The sequence below is a fragment of the Armigeres subalbatus genome, chromosome 2, assembly GCF_024139115.2.
Source record: "Armigeres subalbatus isolate Guangzhou_Male chromosome 2, GZ_Asu_2, whole genome shotgun sequence".
NCBI classification, from domain to species: domain Eukaryota; kingdom Metazoa; phylum Arthropoda; class Insecta; order Diptera; family Culicidae; genus Armigeres; species Armigeres subalbatus.
In genome coordinates, this window is record NC_085140.1 from 436,283,675 (window position 1) to 436,303,416 (window position 19,742).

General features: G+C 39.2%; 1 protein-coding gene across 3 annotated transcripts in view; it reads left to right on the plus strand.

Annotated features, from left to right (window-relative positions):
* The window catches only part of LOC134213601 (protein Shroom), a 929,824-nt gene that overhangs the window by 908,354 nt on the left and 1,728 nt on the right, over positions 1 to 19,742 (plus strand). For all 3 annotated transcript variants that reach the window (XM_062692809.1, XM_062692811.1, XM_062692810.1), the window contains one exon: positions 19,420 to 19,689. In XM_062692809.1, the coding sequence (XP_062548793.1) occupies positions 19,420 to 19,689 (270 nt within the window). The remainder of the gene's footprint in view (positions 1 to 19,419; positions 19,690 to 19,742) is intronic.

The following is a 19,742-nucleotide window of genomic DNA, read 5'->3' on the forward strand; positions in this document are numbered from 1 at the left end:
CTTTGCTCTGAGCGCCTTCGCCGGATTGCTGCCTCAGCCGTTTCGGGTTAGGCGCAGTGAGTAATTATCGCTGAAACCGGGCCACTATTTACACGAGGTTCTTAAAAATGCCTAAATTTATATTCTTTCGAAAGCTTTCGGCGAGTATATTAAGGATCCGAGTTAAATTCTTCAGAAAGATGAACCCCTCGTTAGTTATACACGAAATCATTTTAATGGACCCCTCGATTTTTGTCAATTCTTGACTCACCAAAACTATCATAACTCCAGCATTTCTCAACCGATCGTAGAGATCAGCATATCATTGGAAAGAGGAAGAGTGTATCCTCAATTTGCAATTGTGAAAATAGAAGCAGCCATATTGAATATGGCCGCCGTCTTGGATTTTTTTTTGAAAACTATTTTTTCGCCAGGTTCGCAACCACCGATTTTGAATATTTATACAACGATGAAAAGCTTAGCTTATATTGTGCATTGTGTCCAAAAATCTCAGGTGTATGTTTTTTCTATCAAAAGTTATGTATTATTTACCAATACCAAAATTCTTGAATTATTTAATACAATAAATTGAAAATGGCTCCGTTATGCTCAAAACTTTTGAGCCCTTCAAATAAAATACTGTAGTAGATATGCTTTTCATGTTTGAAACATATTTGGCTTAGAATAGTGTATGAAATCAAGGAACTGACGTCGTAGTACCATATTAACCATAAAAATAATGTTCGTTGGTCAGATGGCCCTTCAAAAAATAATTTGGTAAATCGTACATAACTTTTGATAGAAAAAACATACACCTGAGATTTTTGGACACAATGCACAATATAAGCTAAGATTTCCATCGATGTATTAATATTCAAAATCAGTGGTTGCAAACCCAGCGGAAAAATAGTTTTCAAAAAGAAATCCAAGCTGGCGGCCAAATTCAATATGGCTGCTTCTATTTTTACTATTGCAAATTGAGGATACACTCTTCCTCTTTCCAACGATATGCTGATCTCTACGATCGGTTGAGAAATGTTGGAGTTATGATAGTTTTGGTGGGTCAAGAATTGACCAAAATCGAGGGGTCCATTAAAATGATTTCGTGTATAACTAACGAGGGGTTCATCTGTTTGAAGAATTTAACTCGGACCCTTAATATACTCGCCGAAAGCTTTCGAAAGAATATAAATTTAGGCATTTTTAAGAACCTTGTGCAAATAGTGGCCCGGTTTCAGCGAGAATTACTCAGTATTTTCTGCATTGGCCGTCAAGGCGAAATCAATCGCCTCTTGGGCCATGGTCGCTTCTCCAAGGAAGGAGAACGCATCGGTTTGAGCACCTTAATTGGCCTTCTCTCTTCCCACCACCCGCCTGATAAATGCATCCTGTTCTTGTCTTGCGACTCGAACAGCCTGGCGTAGCATGCGAAGGTTCTGTTTCAGTTCCTCACTAATGTTCTTCCTTGCGTTCGCGAAATCGATGACATCATCGAGTTGCTCGGCGTCCACCCGCATCCCGGGTAGTGGCCCGCCGAGCGTGCTGATAGAGCTATACCCTGTCACTGCTAGTGAGACTCCGGTGCTGCTAGTTGAAGCCTCCGTCACTCCGCTCTCCGCCTCCCTGGGAAGAGACCTCACCAAACCCCCCTTGGCAAAGGGGTCTACCACCTCCATGCTTAATGCATCGTCAAAAGAATTATTTTTAGCTTCACTCATTGTAATTGGGTCCCCCTTGTGGCTGTCGTCGAATCCTACTGGAGTAGTCGCTATTAATGATCCCGTGGTTATCATCCCATGGTTACCCTGCAAGGGTTGACACTTACGTGTTCAGAGCCAGATCAGCGCAAGTCAGGAAAAGGCATCTGAACCTACTCCCACCCAGACAAAGCTTGGTGGCAGGATTGGACAGCATACTACAAGGCTCGCCACGGTTTTAGGGGCGGAAGACAGCCTAGCCATTAGCCCACTCGCCGTTTCGAGTCAGTGTCACCCGGCTCTACTAAGAGAGTAGAATGTCAGACTGTCAGCCATCGCTTTCACAATATTACGATATCCAAGACAAGATCCTTTAACAGAATCCCATATTCATTATCTCGCTGGCATTGATCCTAATGTGCCAATTGGCACTGCTTGGGCTCCTGTTCGCTTTGAGCGGAACGCGGTCGCTTTGAGCCTGCTTGCGGACAAATACAGCTTTTTATAGAGGCTTAACATAGCCCGCTGCCAAGCCCCACCACGTTCTAGGCAGGCCCCCTAACTCGCAGAGGCCGTAGGGAGAGGTCGTTAAGCCCTTGGACATAATCCCTGCTGCCCTGCTGATACGCCTGAAGGTCGTCAAGGTAGTGATTGTCCATTTTTCCTCGAGCTGCCCTTGGAAAAGAGGTTGCAAAGCCTCTGTCGTTCTTGTTTTGTATCAACTGATCTAGACTGGGTAAAAAAGTTTCACTGGAAGTTGCTCGTCTCGAATGCAAATTGGGTGGAACATTTCTTTCATATTACCGACAACCGCTATGTTCCTCAGTCTAAAGCGCAACGATAACCAAACATCTGGTCCCTTCTGACTCGAACGATATACCTCCAGCTCAAGCCTCGACATTTCAAATCACATTGATTGCTTATTATTCGGCAACTCGGCCGTACGAAAACCTTTTTTTACTTAAATAACACAGCACATGTTTCCGACAAATTGATAGTTGATTTTCGAAAAAAAAAATCACGTGTCTTGGAGAGACTCGAGCCTTCAACCTCCTACTCTCTAGATAGGCGTGATAACCCCTAAACTACAATACCACTTAAAGGTCACGTTTGCGAAAAAGCCATTAGAATCTGAGTACCAATTTGATGTCACAGTAAGATTTTTCTGCTATAGATGTTGATCTTTTACCGTTAAAACGACCAAAATGATATCAACTGTAATTATCAAAATTAGGCGATTTCACAGCAACAAAATTAGTTATTGATTTGCATTCAAGCTTTGCTCGGGAACCTCCACCGTACGGTTAGCTCTGGTGTATATCACAAAAATTCTTAAGATTAATACTGTGACATCAATTTGAAAACTATTTCTACTGTTTATGAAAGCAAATTGAAAACTGATTAATTTAATGAACTATTTAATATCAGTCCATATAATTCATAAATAATGAATATCCAAATTTGAAAACAAATTCTCATTTCAATTTGATGTCCATAGAAAAATATGTTTTCTTGTTGCTGTCATTATGATGCCAGGCTTTACTCGGGTATTAAGATTTTTTGATGTTTTCGCTAACATAAACCAGAATATAGATGTACGGATGCAAAATTTGCAAAACTTCTCAAAACAACAAAGTTTATGTGACTTTCCAACGCATTTCAAATATCACTCGAATGGTTGGGCGAATTGCAAGAGAAATAGATGGGGAACGCATGGTTGTTTGTTTACTTTAACGGATTGAACGAAATTCTTACGGATGAGTTGACTAAATTGGTAATAGGGGTAACGGCTCAAACCTTGGCCCATTATGTTACGGTTGAGCACATTTATCGGTATAAATCTTCATAAATTGTATTTCCAACCAGAATTATTCCACCAGTCGGCCTGCTTACATTTGGTTTTGACGCCAAACAGCAAAAAACGACGATGGATGTCCGCAATATCTCATTTAAACCAGCGAAAGTCTCGAGCGAAATGGACAAAATGTCGGCATCATTGTCCCTATCAGGTGGATGATTTTTCAGCCCACTTGGGACGAGTGATTGTTGATCTCGAACATACGAAAGATAAAGATGGGTTGCTGTTTATATTACAAGCCATTTTGTTGCGTTGAATAAAGGCAGCATGCAAACAAATAGAGAAAATCAAAACATTTCATTGAGCGTGGATTCTAATTATTGCATGTAAGATACTACTACACTGACTGTGAGAGTGCGTTTTAGATTCTCCCAATAGCACGCCTACCAAGGACATGCTAACGAAAATACTATTATATATGAATCATTTATTTTCCAAATATTTACCATATACCTAACGGAATAAAAAAAACTGCAATAGCAAAAAGGCTGTTGTGCCTTCAAACAAGTTGCATACCTATGTTAATTATAGGCTGCCGCGTAATTTTGAGATTTACTGCTTGTTGAAACCATGGCAATTGTGTTGCTCTCGCAGTGCGATACTCTCAAAGATTTTTTTTTCCAAAACGTAAACAATGCTTTGGGTGGGGATGATGCATAACGCAGTGCTGAAGAAAGCCAATGAATTATTGGCAGTGGCTGATTTTCTACTCGCCGCTACCACATCCAGGCGCTATAGTATATGCGTAAAATAGCCAGCAGGAGTTATCCGCCAGAAATTTGTATGGCGAAAGACATCTAATGCGGGTTTTCTCAAAATTAGGAACTTTTCATGAAAAACTATTTGGTACCGGTTATGTAGAAAGGTGCCCGCTACTACGCCTACCAAATATTTGTTTGATGAAGGTGCTTAATTTTGAGAAATCGAACCTTAGATGCCTTTCGCCATACTGATTTCAGAAAGTTAACTCCTAGTGTGCCGCTGTAAGCACGCTCAAAGCAGGCGATTCATTGGAAAACTTATTCTAGGCAATTCCTTGCTTGGTACTTTGCATAAACAGTTAGAACTGTGCCAACTACCTGATATTATTACGGAATTATTCATAAATACAATTATTGGATGCTTGTTTTTAACGCTGCCTGCATTGAAGTTTCATGATTGGTAACTGCGTTTGAATTATCACAACGCTGCTGCTGTGAATCCTCTCAAAACTCTCACGTGTTTCAACAGTAGATGCATAATGATTAGATTGCTAATGTCGTTGCTGTTCGCGTGACTAACATCTAGGTTACTTCGATCTGGCAGCCAAAGTACCGGTACTACAAGTGTCAAACCAATGTTGGTGATGTAACCAAACATACACTACAACATGATGTATAAATTATGGGCAATGAATCGCCTGCTTTGAGCGTGCTTACAGCGGCACACTAGGAGTTAACTTTCTGAAATCAGTATGGCGAAAGGCATCTAAGGCTCAATTTCTCAATATTAATCGCCTTCATCGAACAAATATTTGGTAGGTGTAGTAGCGGACACCTTCCTACATAACCGGTACCAAATAGTTTTTCATGGAAAGTTCCTAATTTTGAGAAAACCCGCGTTAGATGTCTTTCGCCATACAAATTTCTGGTAGTTAACTCATGCTGGCTATTTTCCGCGTATACTATAGCGCCTTTATGTGGCAGCGGCGGGTAGAAAATCAGCCACTGCCAATAATTCATTGAAGCTTGTTGAAGCATAATTTGGCAAAATAATTAAAATGACTACAGCGCCACTAGCGTTCTAGTACTTATGCTTCTACTGTTTCAACTTCCCGAGTTGAAAGAATACTTTTTCGGTATCATATTACAGATCAAAATACTTTTTACAAGCAACAAAAGATCTAAATTATGATGGAGGTATTTGAGTTATTTGACTTAAAATTATTCATATGAAATGATGTTGAAAGTTTATCTAATGGAACAGAGGCGCATCTACGTTGCGAGTCGTGGGTAGGACACATATGAAGTGCCAGTTTGAGTAATAGTTATGGTATTAGCATTGGCTTCAAGCGATTCGCAAAAATTCGTGGGTGTTACAAGCCTAGACTATGGCATGAGAGTAGTTTCACTTCCACCCGTGACCACCGAAAGCTGCATCTCTTACTACAGAGGTGCAGAGAACTCTACAACATCTTATAGGTGCCACGGAAGGTTTTGGAGCTGTTAGTGTGGAAGGTATGGCAGAAGGTTTTAGTTTCGGTAGAACGTGAAACACAGAAAGAACTAAAACATACAGCATAAGAAAAGGACGAGCATGCGATCGAACCCACGACCTCCTGCTTATAGGTAGAAGCGGTAGCCACTAGATCACCAAGCTTGTTTCCGAAATCGATGTACATTCTACCTGTACTGCCGCCAAAAGCGTAAAAGTTACCGTCCCATGTTGAAATGAAATCCATATCGATATAAGACAGTTATGCTTGCGGCAGCAACATAATCAATTCTAGAAATAATCTGGACTTGAAAAGATCATTGCGGACAGAATACTCAGATAATTTGAGAAGTTTTCTACGATTCACTAGAAAAATATTGTTTTCCAAGATTGTTTAAGGATTTCTAAGAAGCATGACATACATATTTGAATTTTCGATAATCGAACATTTTTAAAAGCTTCCAGCAGAAGTTATGGATCACAGAAATTTGTACAAATCTTCAATGGTTTCAATCATATATTGCTTATTATTGGTTATAAATCTAGCGATTCAAAGCGAACTTTTAAGAAATCGTATGATTGCCAAAGAATCTTTTGAGAGCTCAGAATTTCTTACGGACCAGATTTCAAGTGGACTTTGGGATGTTTGAGGTTCCTCAGATTTTAATGATTTTTTTAAAGTTTGTAGAAAACCTTTTTCCTTGGGTTTCCAATAATTCATTTAAACGCACTTCATCTACTGTCGTGCGGGGCTTCTTTTGACCCCGGGGCCTACTTTGGATTTTTGAATTTCTGAAAAAATTAAACGAAAAAAAATCCAAATTTGAAACAGAAAGTTACCATCCAAGTATCAACAAGACACCCAAATGTTAATAATGGCTATTTGATAGTAATTTACTTTACAATTCTTGTTTCAAATTGTCCAAAGTAGCCCCCGATTTGTCAAAAGAAGCCCCACACGACGGTATCAACATTTTCAAAAAATTTAATTATTGCTTATTTGCTGATTTCAACAACTTTTTTTTACCTCTGGAAAACTTTTAGACCAAGGATATTTCTGGTCATTTAGTAATCTAGGTTCGATCATTTAGTAGATTGTCAATAAATCGTTCCAGATGCTGAATTCGAAAATGTTTAGTATGGTGAACTTCTAGTACGAAAGTTTTTCTTCAACTCTGCCTAATAGTTCGTTAATTGAATTCTACTTATAACGGACATAAAGCGCCAGTTGCAGTAACTAAAACTGAATGATTGATATATGTTATCATATAGTATAATTTACTGCAACTAGCACATTACCTCCGTTTTTAGTGAAATTCAAACAACGATTTGTTAGGCAGAGTTGTAGAAAAATCTTCAGATAAGAAGTTCACCATACTACACATTTTGAAAGTCAGCTTCTGGAATGAGGTAATATTGATAAACTACTAAATGATTGAACCCAAATTACAAGATGATCGAAAAGATCCTTGCTTTAGACATCTTGAACGCTCTCAAGATTATAAAGTGCTCAAAGTCCTAAAGGACAATCAGTTTTAGAAACATCTGTGATTGTTCTAAAGACTCTGGTTAAATTTGAAATCACCTTTTAATAACACACAGATTTTTGCAAGCTGATGACTTCATATATGTTACCAATAATCATGGGTAGGACAATGCTTTGAATGTCCCACCCAGGGAAATTTGTGCGTAGGACATGTCCTACTTGTCCCACCCACTCCCGGCGCCACAATGGAACATACGATCCAATGTATCTTTCGATTATTAAATGAGAAAATGTTTGCACGATTGGTGCGAATGATGATAAAACTAAATATTCATACACTAATTGAATAATTTATTTGCGAAATTATGAAGAAAATGGTGTATCGAAACATGAAAGGTTTATGCTACATGACGCTTTAGGTTGAGGGGAGGGGGTTCTTGTCTGAGCGTTAGGGAATAAGGACTTTATAAATTTCAGAGCCTTACCATTCATGAAGCATTACTAGAGGCTTGGTGTAGGTTGACAATGGCCAAGTTTAGTGTTATGTAATTTGCGAATGAAACTTAACCGCTGAGTGGATAACCCTGTTGTTAAAAAGATTCTCAGCAACCTAATCGCAAGTAGGGTAAAACGTCCTATCGTTGTGGTATGCCCTAATGTTGCGGCAGTGTTAAAGTAGTCCATTCTGGATATAATAGCATTGAAAACAATTGTGGGTACGCTAAAACTCTTCGGATTAACGACTAAGAACAGCTCTAGTTTGACAAAATTCCGTTCAAAATGATGAAAAATCAACATTTTTCGTTAAAAATTTGAATCCCTTGAGCCTATTATTGCGGTAGTGCTAAGGTCCTATTGTTGCGGTATCGATCTCCATAAGAATTACATGCAATACCGCAACAATAGGACTGACCTTCAAAAAATATCGCAACGATAGGCAACTGCGTCCTATTATTGCGGTAGTTTGTTTCTATTGTGATAAAAACAAAACAACATAAGTTCAGCACAATTGACGTAATATTTACGAAACTATAGTTAACGAGCATCCTATTCAACTACTACAATGTAAAATCGATCAACAGGTAATTTTTGAAGAATTTTTGTAATCAATTTTGTTTTGACACGGTGCTTAACCCCTCCATAATAGGTCGTTTTACCCTATCGGATGTTCTATCCGCAGCTTTTGGTTATTTTCTCTAGTACGTGTTATTGGTGAGAATGTTTAGATTTTAGAGTTTCACCTATACTAAGGTAGTGCTACAAATTGAAAGCGCATGCCAACTTTGGCTACGGGTGCCCCCAGTATTGTCCAAAAAAGTTTTGGTTAATTATGTGGCTATACTAATGGGAATTGTGAAATAAAATGATAGCTGACATAGTGTGATTGTTATCCATTCATCTGATGTGCGTAAGCAGGTATGTTCATTCAGAAAACTCTTTTATGGAGCAAAAGAAAAACTCTAACACAGCCAGCCTGCATAAGTCAACGAAACATGGCTGCTAAAAAAACCTAGTGAAAATGATTTTTCACGCAAGAGAATTACTTGTAATAGTTTAAGAAGTGTATAAATCTAGTGTAATGAAGCAGAAATATGTTTGATACACTTTTTTAAAGAAGCAGTGGTTAATATCTCCCTACAAATCGACGTATTATCGCTGAAATATTGATTAATTTTCGTGATGAGCCAATGTTACATCCAGGGCCAACATGTAATTTCAACTGAATTTTCTATTCATATGGTACGAATATGCGTTTACGGGCATATCCATAGTGACACCTATCTGTAATATTTGCCATACAACTTGCATATGTCAAAAAGAGATAATATTCTCTTTTCTATTGACGGACGCTCAATGCAGACTCTGACATACGGAAACGAAGTTGGATATTAGATAGTAAACCAACAACATTCTACAGTTCATCAAAACACCACACAACTTGAATTGGAAACCACATTTTTCAAATGGCTCAAGTGAAAACAGACTCACTCCACAAACGTTGTGATAATTATGTTTAATATCGTTTAGTACGAACAAGTTTTATCCCAAACGTCATAACGGTCGATCACTTTAATCTGTGATGTACAAAGATACGAATGATTTACGAAGATCGAGAGCATAACAACAAATTACTAATAGTTCACCACCTGTCTGCCCTCCGTTGATTGCACTCTAATGCTTCATTAGCCGTCATGGATCGTTCCGTCAAACAGCCCGCCAATCTTCTGACCGATTTCCACGCAATTTGCTGCGATGGTGATGATGAGCGGGCTTACGATCGACCAAGTGGTGCTTACTTACACAAATTTTCTCACTCGTCCACTCGTCGTCGTGTGAAGTGCCAGAAAAGATGTTGTCCATCATTCATCCATCCATCTGTCACCGATCAACTTCAGCACTTTGTCAACAGAGCCCATACGGGTCGCGTGATATTTGCCCAAAGCTCAATTGGCAGCTTCGAGGAACCAACTCTTGTTTATTCAACCATAATATACTCGAATACATTGCCAAAGGTCCAATATCAACAACGGAGCATCTCTTATCGAATGGCCTATGATCTTTTAGGGTTTTGATCGCCTCCTGTACACTTAGGTGTTACGAAAAATCCCTTCGCGTCATCAATGCAAACTACTTATTTCGGGGATATTGTCCATAACAATTACCACCCCGCGCGCGACCGTAGTTGCTTTAGAGCCAGTTTAGATCAACCACGATCGCGACCACTAGAGACGAAACAGTCTTGCACCCACCGTCGTTCAACAAACACGTGTAGAGAAGATCCCAACGAGCGCGCGTGATCGAGATTTTGGCGTCTTTATCTTCACGATCGCACAAAAAGTCGTTTCTGTTGATAGGCCAATTAACGCGTGCCCGCGCATCCTCATTGAGATAATGGCCAAGATCGGACATGATCAGCAATTGCATTGTCGACGCGAGCTTCAAAAGCGAAAGGAACCACCACCATTATCGCCGGCACTGTTGTCTTCGTCACCGGTTCGTAGTGCAAGGGACCGGCTGGTAAGGAAAAAGTTTTTTTTTCTTGCGTTGGGTGGATGCTTTAGATTTGGCCAATTCGCTTATAATTCGGCATATCCGAATCGAATTAGTAACAATCGTGATGGATGGCGCTGTTACTTTTTGAAATGTGTGTCAAAGTGTGCCGGTGATTTATTTGGTTAATTCCTTCGTGGGCGCAGTGCAGATGTAGGTTTCATTTGTACAATGAGAATTCATGAATGAAGATTTCTTACGTAATGATTAGACATAGTTCTTTTCAGTATGCTTCGGTGGCTATTTTATGTGATTTCGAATGGTTATTGTCTCATGACTTATGTTGAAACGTTAGAAAAAAATATAGATACGTGTTGAAGAATTACATCATATATGTCATTTTAATTGGCTGAGCTATGGTTTCATGTAAATAGCAATATCATGTTTTGTTTTCGCGAACTCCTACACTCAATTATCTCTCCTTCGTATTTTTCCAATGTTTACTGCTCCGAGGTAAATCACTGCTCGATTAAGTAAATCGGGAATTCCAAAATTAGAAGAGTATACATTATTGCAGCTGCTGCCAAAATAATTTACATTTTGTTTTCTTCTACATATATGAAGAATGGTGTATATATAGGTACTGGAACCTATTTGGGGTTCAAAAATAGAAGCACTACGTAAACATAATTTTGGTTTTATTGAGTGAACAGCTTTTGTAACGACATATGGATACGTTTGAATGTTAAATATTTCTTATAAATTTGTATGCATTGTTAAATCTGTTTTACTTTGACGGGCATGAATGGAACATTGTGGGCCCCTTCTTACCCTAGCGGTAAGATGCGCGGCTATAAAGCAAGACCATGCTAAGGGTGGCTGGGTTTGATTCCCGGTGCTGGTCTAAGCATTTTTCGGTTTGGAAATCGACTCCTCTGAGCATAAAATTATCATCGTGCCTCATGATATACGAATGCAAAAATGGTAACTTGGCTTAGAAACCTCGCAGTTAACTGTGGAAGTGCTGAATGAATACTAAGCAGCGAGACGGCAATGTCCCAGTGGGAAATGTAATGCCAATAAAAAGAAAGAATGGAACATACATAAATTGAAACTTTTAAACTACTGATGGCTTTCACTAACTGTATAGAAAATAACAAGAGTGTACAATGTTCTGAAAAACTCAATATGCACATTATGTAGAAGAATTTGATTTGAAAAATGAATAGGAGGTAACCACTTTCCCTTCGATGGGACTCGAACCCATTACCCTCAGTACGCTAGACTGGTGCTTTTAACCAACTAAGCTACGAAGGACCTCCGTCAGCCTTCGCAGCTTAGCGGCTACTGAATGAGCCCGAGATTCCCAAATCGGACGCATAGTCGAAGCACTCACAATCCATTTCCCAAACCAACGCTTCCGCATGTGTGTAGTACAAAATGCATGAATTATTCCGGAAACTAGTTGGAAGATTGTTTGAAATTTACGAAAGAATAAAATAGATAATACTGAAGGTAATAATTATTTTCGAGCGTCTTAGAGGAAAATGTTACACGGTTTTAAAAAAATATCTTTCTTTTACTTCCACTATTTTGTTTTTTCGTATCTACACAAATACGTATTTCGTCCACTACTTGTGGACATCGATAAAACAACACACTGAAGATGTCCACAAGTAGTGGACGAAATACGTATTTGTGTAGATACGAAAAAACAAAATAGTGGAAGTAAAAGGAAGATGAATTTGTTTTTTTTTTAACCGTGTAATACTGAAAGTATTTTCGGAAGGACCTCTTGAAGTAATTTTTTAATGATTCCAAGAATAATTTCTGTGAGCCCGCTGCGGGACGTCAAAATGGTCATCGGTGACATGAACGCTCAGGTAGGAAAGGAAGAAATGTACAGACCGGTGAATGGACCATAATGTATTGAATAACAACGGCCAACGATGCATTAACATTGCAGCATCCCGCGGATTGGTAGTAGCACTTTCTTCCCCCGCAAAAATATCCACAAGGCCACATGAAGATCACCTAACCAAGAAACGGAAAACCAAATCCACCACGTTCTAATCGACGGTAAATTATTCTCCGACATCACGAATTACCGTACCCTACCGCAGGGTGAATATTGAATCCTGGATGAAAATTTGAAGAAATTCCCAAGTGAAATTTCAAGGGAATTCTTAGACTTTTTTTTGCAATATTTTTGGAAAAGATTTCTTAAGGAATTACTGAAAGATTTTATATATCCCAAAATAATTTGTGTAGGAATTCTCAAAGGAATCCGTAAAAGAATTTTCAAAGGAATTTCTGGAGTAATTTTCGGAGAAATTTCGAAAAGTTATTCCGCAAACAATTTGGTCTTTCCGAGGAATTCTTGTAGAAATATCCAAAGGATTTCTCCTAAAACAATTTGCGAAGGTATTCCTAAAACATTTTCGTAGGTATTTTTGACCAAATTTCCTTTGAATTTTCCATAATAATTCCATAGTGAATTTCTAAGAGAATTTGTAAAAGAATTCGCAAAGGAGTTTCCGAACGTAATTTTCTTGGGATTTCTTCTGAAAATCCTCCGGAAATTACTTCGGAGATAAATCCGGAAATTCCTTTGAAAATTTCTTATAACATTCCTTCGAAAATTCTAAGAATAAATCAAAAACTAATTAGTAAATTCCTTTATGGATTCTTTTATGATTTTCTTCAGTACCTACAACACCTAAGGTTTCGGACATTATTTTAGAAATTTCTTCGGAAATTGATTTAGGAATTTCTTCGGAATATATTTTAAGAATTCTGCCAGTACTTTCTCGAAAATTCTGTTAAGGAATTCCTTCGGTCATTCTTCCGGATTTTTTAGCAACTCTTAAAGACATTTCTTTAGACCTTCGGAGATTCCTTTTCCCGTTCCCGAAAGAATTTCCGGAAGAATTTCGGAAGAAATTCCAAGAGTAATTTTCAAATGTATTTCAGAAGGAATGTCCGTATGAATTCTTGAAGGAATTTCAAAAGAACAACCTGAATAGATTTTGAACAAGAATTTCTAAACGAGTTTATAAAGAAATTGTTGATAGAATCTACAAAATAATTTCCAATAGAACTTTCAAATACCATACCTATTGGAATGTTAATATAAATTCCTAGATTTCTACAGGAATTCCTTCGGAAATTACTCTTGCAAGAATTCATTCAGGAATATCTGAATGCATTTCTTCGAGAATTTTGCGCAGCATAACATTCTGTATTAAATTCTCCAAGATCTGAATGAGTATCATAGTGCTTCATCGTAAATTGTGCCGTCCAACTGCAATTCATTGTTTTTGGATGTTTCTGCATACATTTTTGCGTATATACCTCTAACGAGTTTAGCACCGCCCAAACGTTGACCGATTTGGCTGAAATTTTGTCCAGAGCATCAGGGCATCAAATAGAACTGAATAAGAGGGCGGCCCATAAAAAAATTGAAAAAAGTTTTTCCCATACTAATTTGAGCCACCTTAATCTATATACATAAAAATGAATATCTGTCTGTCTGAACCTTATAGATTTGTATGCAGATGTTTTTTTCGGGCCGGGGAAGGTTCTTAAGTTGGTTCGAGATCCTCCCCGTTTTTGAAAGGGGGGCTCCCATACAAATGAAGCAGAAATTTCTGCATAACTCGAGATCTAATCAGAGAATAAATCAAGTTTAGGCGAAACGAAGTTCGTCGGGTCTGCTAGTCATAAATAAATCAATTACCTACGCAAAAAAGTTGGTGCCCTACCATTACCAAAGCTCTGGTTAGTGAATACACATCTATTTTTAATAACCTACATATCTCGCTATCTCTATACATTGATGTGCTCTAGTCATATTTTGTTCAGGGTTCACTTTCTTTAAGTCGATGCATATTTCTAGGATATTTCTATTGACCATCTTTGGGCAGTAACAAGCACATGAAAAACAAGAAATAATGACGTTTATATTGTTGTCGTTTTCTCGATGGTCCCTTCAATATCGAAATGTTGAGCGGCGGCAGTTAAGTATATCGCTACAGTTACATGCTTCTTTGAAGACCAAACCAGGGTACAGCCAAAAACCAAAAACGAAATTTTTTGAAGAAAAACTGATTCAATTCATTATTGTTCACTGAGTCAAGCTGCTTGGGATGCGACACTGGTTGTGGCTAGCACATTGTTGGGCGGTACTCACTCAGTTTCAGGCATTGAAAGCGAGAGTGAAGCGTTCGAGTATTGATCTAATTCAATCATAGCATTCTACGCCAGTGAGTGAACAGCCTTGCTCCTCGCCTTGCTCAGATGGATACCAAACAACGATTACGAGCGATCTTACTTACTTACTTACTTACCGACTTGAAAGATCTCCATCCTGAGCGTTGCCCGGCTATCGCTTTAACCTGTTGCCAGGTTAAATTTCGGTCGACTTCTTTTATTTCTTTATTGAGGCTTCGCCGCCATGAGCCTCTGGGTCTGCCTCTGCTGCGATGTCCCGCTGGGTTCCAGTCTAATGCTTGTTTACAGATTTCGTTTCCGTTCCTACGTAGAGAGTGGTCGACCCAGCCCCACTTCCGATCCCGAATTTCTGTTGCTATCGGCCTCTGGTGACAACGACGATGGAGCTCGTTGTTCGAGATCCAGTTGTGAGGCCACCAGGCCCGAATTATATACCGCAGGGATCTGTTAATGAACACCTGCAGCCGTTTAGTGTTCTCCACTGATACACACCATGTTTCGCTGGCGTATAACAGCACAGATTTTACGTTAGAGTTTAAAATTCGTATTTTGGCGCGTTCACTTATCTGCCTGTTTTTCCAGATATTTCTTAAACTCTCAAAGGCAGCCCTAGCTTTCTTGATCCGTGCGCCTATGTCGATCTTGGTACCGCCGTCTGACGCCATTTGGCTACCAAGATATTGGAAGCTTTCAACATTTTCCACTGGTTGCCCGGCTACTGTGAAACTGGAAGGAGTCACCGTGTTTACATCCAACGATTTGGTTTTGTTGACGTTGATGATTAAACCTGCCGAAGAGGAGCGCTCGGCAAGGTCGTTGAGCTTACTCTGCATATCAGAGCGCCGTTGCGCCTGGAGTGCAACGTCATCAGCCAATTCGAAGTCGTTTAGGTGCTCCATGTATAACCATAACAGCCCATAACAGCCATAACAGCCCGCGGTTTGCTTCACGGTCAATCGCATCTACCAGAATCTTATCGATTACGATGAGGAATAGTAACGGTGATAGAATACATCCTTGCCTCACACCAGCTACGACCCGGATAGGGTCGGACAGGACCCCATTGTGCAGCACTCTACACGAAAGGCCTCTTACTGTGCTTCGTTGAGGCCGTTGATTTTCTCAGGAACCCCCTTGCGTCTCAGGGCACCCCCTCGTGATTGAGACGGTCGAAAGCTTTTTCGTAGTCAATGAATACCAAGTAAAGAAGGGACTCTTGGAATTCGTTGACCTGCTCCAGAATGATGCGGAGCGTGACAATATGGTCCACACAGGATCTTCCAGCACGGATTCCGGCTTGCTGCCGCCGGAAAGTCGCATCGATCTTCTCCTGAATCCGGGCTAGGATAATTTTGCACAGAACTTTGAGAACGGTACACACTCCCATTATGCGTTGATTATTTCCAAGGCTAATCGTCAAACTTGTTACTAAAATGGCAAAGGAATTCACTGATCCACATTGTCTAAAAGCACTGTATTGTTCCCTTGTAAGGCCAATTCTCGAAAACTCATCCATTGTATGGGCACCAAACGACGTAACATGGAATATTGGAATCTGAAAATCGAGCGTGTCCAAAAACGATTCATCAGGCTCGTATTGATACATCACGGTTCAAATCTCCCTGCGTATCCTGATAGATTCCAATGAATCGTCTACTTTGAGCGGCACACTAGGAGTTAACTTCCAGAAATCAGTATGGCGAAAGGCATCTAAAGGTTAATGTCTCGAAAATAGTCACCCTAATCGAAAAAATATTTGGTAGGCGTAGTAGCATACACCTTCCCGCATAACTGGTACCAAATGGATTCTTGTGAAAAGTTCCTACTGTTGCCATACAAACTTCAGATGGTTAACTCACGCTGACTATTTTTACATATACGATAGCGCATGGATGCTGGCAGCGCCGGGTAGGAAACCAGCCACAGTATGTGATTCATTGCTTGGTCTTGATACCTTGGATCGTCGGCAGAAAATCCAGCAGGCCACTTTTATTGCGAAATTGCTGAACGTAGAAATCGATTGCTGCCATCTCCTCTCACTGATTGGTTTCCACGTACCTGGAAGAATCATTAGACAGCGGACATTGCTGCATATAGGATTTCATCGCACTGCATTTGGTTATAACCAGCCGATTTGCGCCATGATATGTTTGTTTTTATCGGTTGAAGCAGCTTTCGATTTTCGTATTTCAACATCCCAGTTCGTAAACCGTATAAAACCTATTTTAAGACAATTTGCATGTTATTCATTAAGACTGTTGAATGTCAGATGAATGATAAATAAACTAACATACAACAGCGCGTGTTCTCTTTGCAACTTCTATCTCTAGGAAATCCAAAAGCAGGTTTGCCGGCTGGGAAACAGTCTAGTCTTAGAGGTAGTGTAACAATGAGAGACGTGTTCTCGTTTCAAAGCTCTATTGAAGAAGGTCCAAGTTCTGTCGTTAGTCGAAGTCATGACTTGCTAGTTTTAATCGCCATAGCTTACTACAACTCGGCCATTTTTGATATCCTCATCGAAACAATCATGAGTCTATCCATTTGCGCATATTTCGTGGTTACCAAACCGAATTAAACAATTTAAATTTTAAACCCTTTAATATCATTAACGGGATATCGATAATTTGCTAGAATGTTTATGAGAACCGATATTTATGTTCCTCTATTGTTTCTGTAGCTAAAAGTTCTGTAGCATCTAAGGCATAATTTACCTTCCTTAATTAGCATAAGCGTCCCATGTCAGTTTTCTTCAATTTAAGAAATATGCGGGTGAATTTTTCAAACTCGTTTTAGATGGGGAAATACAAAAAAATCTAATAAATTGATAAAACCTGAAATCTTTCTGAAAATTTGGCATAATATTATTTATCTGTATACATTACTATGGAACTATTAAATGGACCATAATTATATTTATTTTTTGTGCAAAAGTGTATCAAAATCTGGAATGTGACTGTTATGCGAATAAATAGCAAGATGGGACAACACAAGTGGGTTTTGATTTCCAAATTTCTAGAACAAAGCCTATTGTTTTATCAGGAACATATTAGTATTACCTAAATAGACTTCATTTTGGACCTACAGATTTCAAATTTTATGAATAGATCGAAAACATTGTAATACAGACTCTCTACATCTCGATGTGCTGTATCTCGATATATCTCCTTATCTTGGTCCTTTCAATCTATATACTTTTGGGCATTCTACATCTCGATAACCTCCCTATCTCAATATCTCTCCATCTGGTTCAATAAGACCACAGTTAGGTCGGTTGGATGTGAAATAAATTACCATCTCGATGTGTTCTGATCATATTTTGTTCTGGATTCGCTGCCCTTATGTCGATTTGTTTAAATTTTTAGACTACTAAATAGACCATCTTTGGACAATAACAAACAAATCAACAACAAGAAATGACATATGTTTTGTTGTCGTTTATCATAGCAACGAGCTTTTTTGGATCTAGTACCCATTCCAATTTTCCTTCCATTCCTCTACTGCCGTTCGAGCTCTCCCTACCTCGATGGTCCCTTCAATACCGATATGTGGAGAGGCGATTGTATTGTTTTGTATTATCGTTCCTATAATGAATTGCATGATGATGTCTAGACCACGAGGTGTAGTACAATATCAGAAACAAAATAAAAATCAATACTGAAAGTAATATTTTGTATCAATATTTTGTCAGAGAATAATCCTAAAAGTTTAAGCCACTCCCACCCGACACTTCGAACAAATTTTTGTTGATCAATCTTTTAATATCTTTTCCATTCATCAAACCACCATGACACTATCAATGAATTTAAACTCTACCAAACCGTCGCATTTTACTTTTCCGTCATTCAGGATTCCATGATGGTCGTCTAAATTGTTTATAGTACTTGAATTTTCGAATTTCTTCTGGTTGAATTTGTTCCTCGGGTAACTCCGCAATGTGCAGCCAAATGTCTTGGTTGATTGCACGAAAAACAAAGTTTCACCTTTCTGCTAGGGTGCTGAATCGAAACGTATCATCCGGAACGCTTGAACCACATCGTTGACAGTAGCAAAATTCTGAATTCTGGCCTCTATTACTTCCTATCTCGTGGAAAATGATCTCTTTTTTCTGTTGAATTCATTTTCTGCGTCGAAAGTCGTATTCATTGATAATAAAAACTTCAAACGATTCTTGTCCAGACCAGGTTTGCTTTGCCAGTTGTGTTCTTAATTGGTAAACGATAATCTTTACTGCAAACATGGCTTGTAATCCTGCAGCGAGTTCATTGTAGCTTTTTATTATAAAATCGGCACTAATAGTCAGGTAATCAGCTCTGGGTTTTTCTCTTTAAGGTTCAAATTACCGTCATCCAGTCATTGACGAGAAAGACAGTCACGTGCTCGTATCACCCCCCAGTAATAAAACCACCCACCGAGGAGAAAAATCAGTCTCCAGCTGGATGGGGGAAGTATTTTTGTTTCAAAACTACATCATCCAATAGCGAAGACATAATTATATCTGGTGGATGCTTCATTTGGTTGTCTTTCGCTTTAGTTAAAAAAAAACTCTTTTAAATATAGGAGATCGTGAGAGTAAATCGTCGATTTCCCCTCTTGGGATTTTTTTTGCAAAAGGCAGTTTTTTTTGAAAACAACTACTAGGAGAGATGTTAGTTTGACAAAACATGTTAGACTACACTGCACTGAATAAGTTTCGGAAAGCGGAGGTTTTCTCGAAGGAGGGGATGAAAGGTATCATGTCTCCATCTACATACAGGGCGATAAGCAGAAATATTCGAATTTCTAAAGTATCGGCTTAGTCTTCACCTCCAACGATAAATGTTAGTTCTAGTCCGATTGCTCACCGTAATTCCCTTTGATTATTTTTTAATGTCTCGTGATGCGTTATTTTTGGATCCTTTAAAGGAGACACATTTTTACAGAGAAAATAATGCCATTATGCCAGAGAAAACATAATAACGTTATCTGATTCACACTCATTCCAGGAGGAGCTCGTCCAACGTCTTGGCAAAAAGTTACTAGTCCTGTCGAATGAGCAAACGAGTATCGCCGAGGAGAGCAACGCCAACGATCTGCTCGGCAACGATGTCGCTCTCAAGGTGGCCCAAAAGGTGCGCCCCAGCGATGCGTCCAAGTTCCGTTCCTACGTTGACGACGTCGGCTACATCACCATGCTGCTGTTGTCCCTATCCGGACGGCTAGCTCGGACCGACAACGCCCTGCACTGCATCGTCGATGAGTCCCATCCGGACAAGGTTTGTACAGACTCAATTCTTCCTACCATGAAGCATATAACTATTTCCGATTC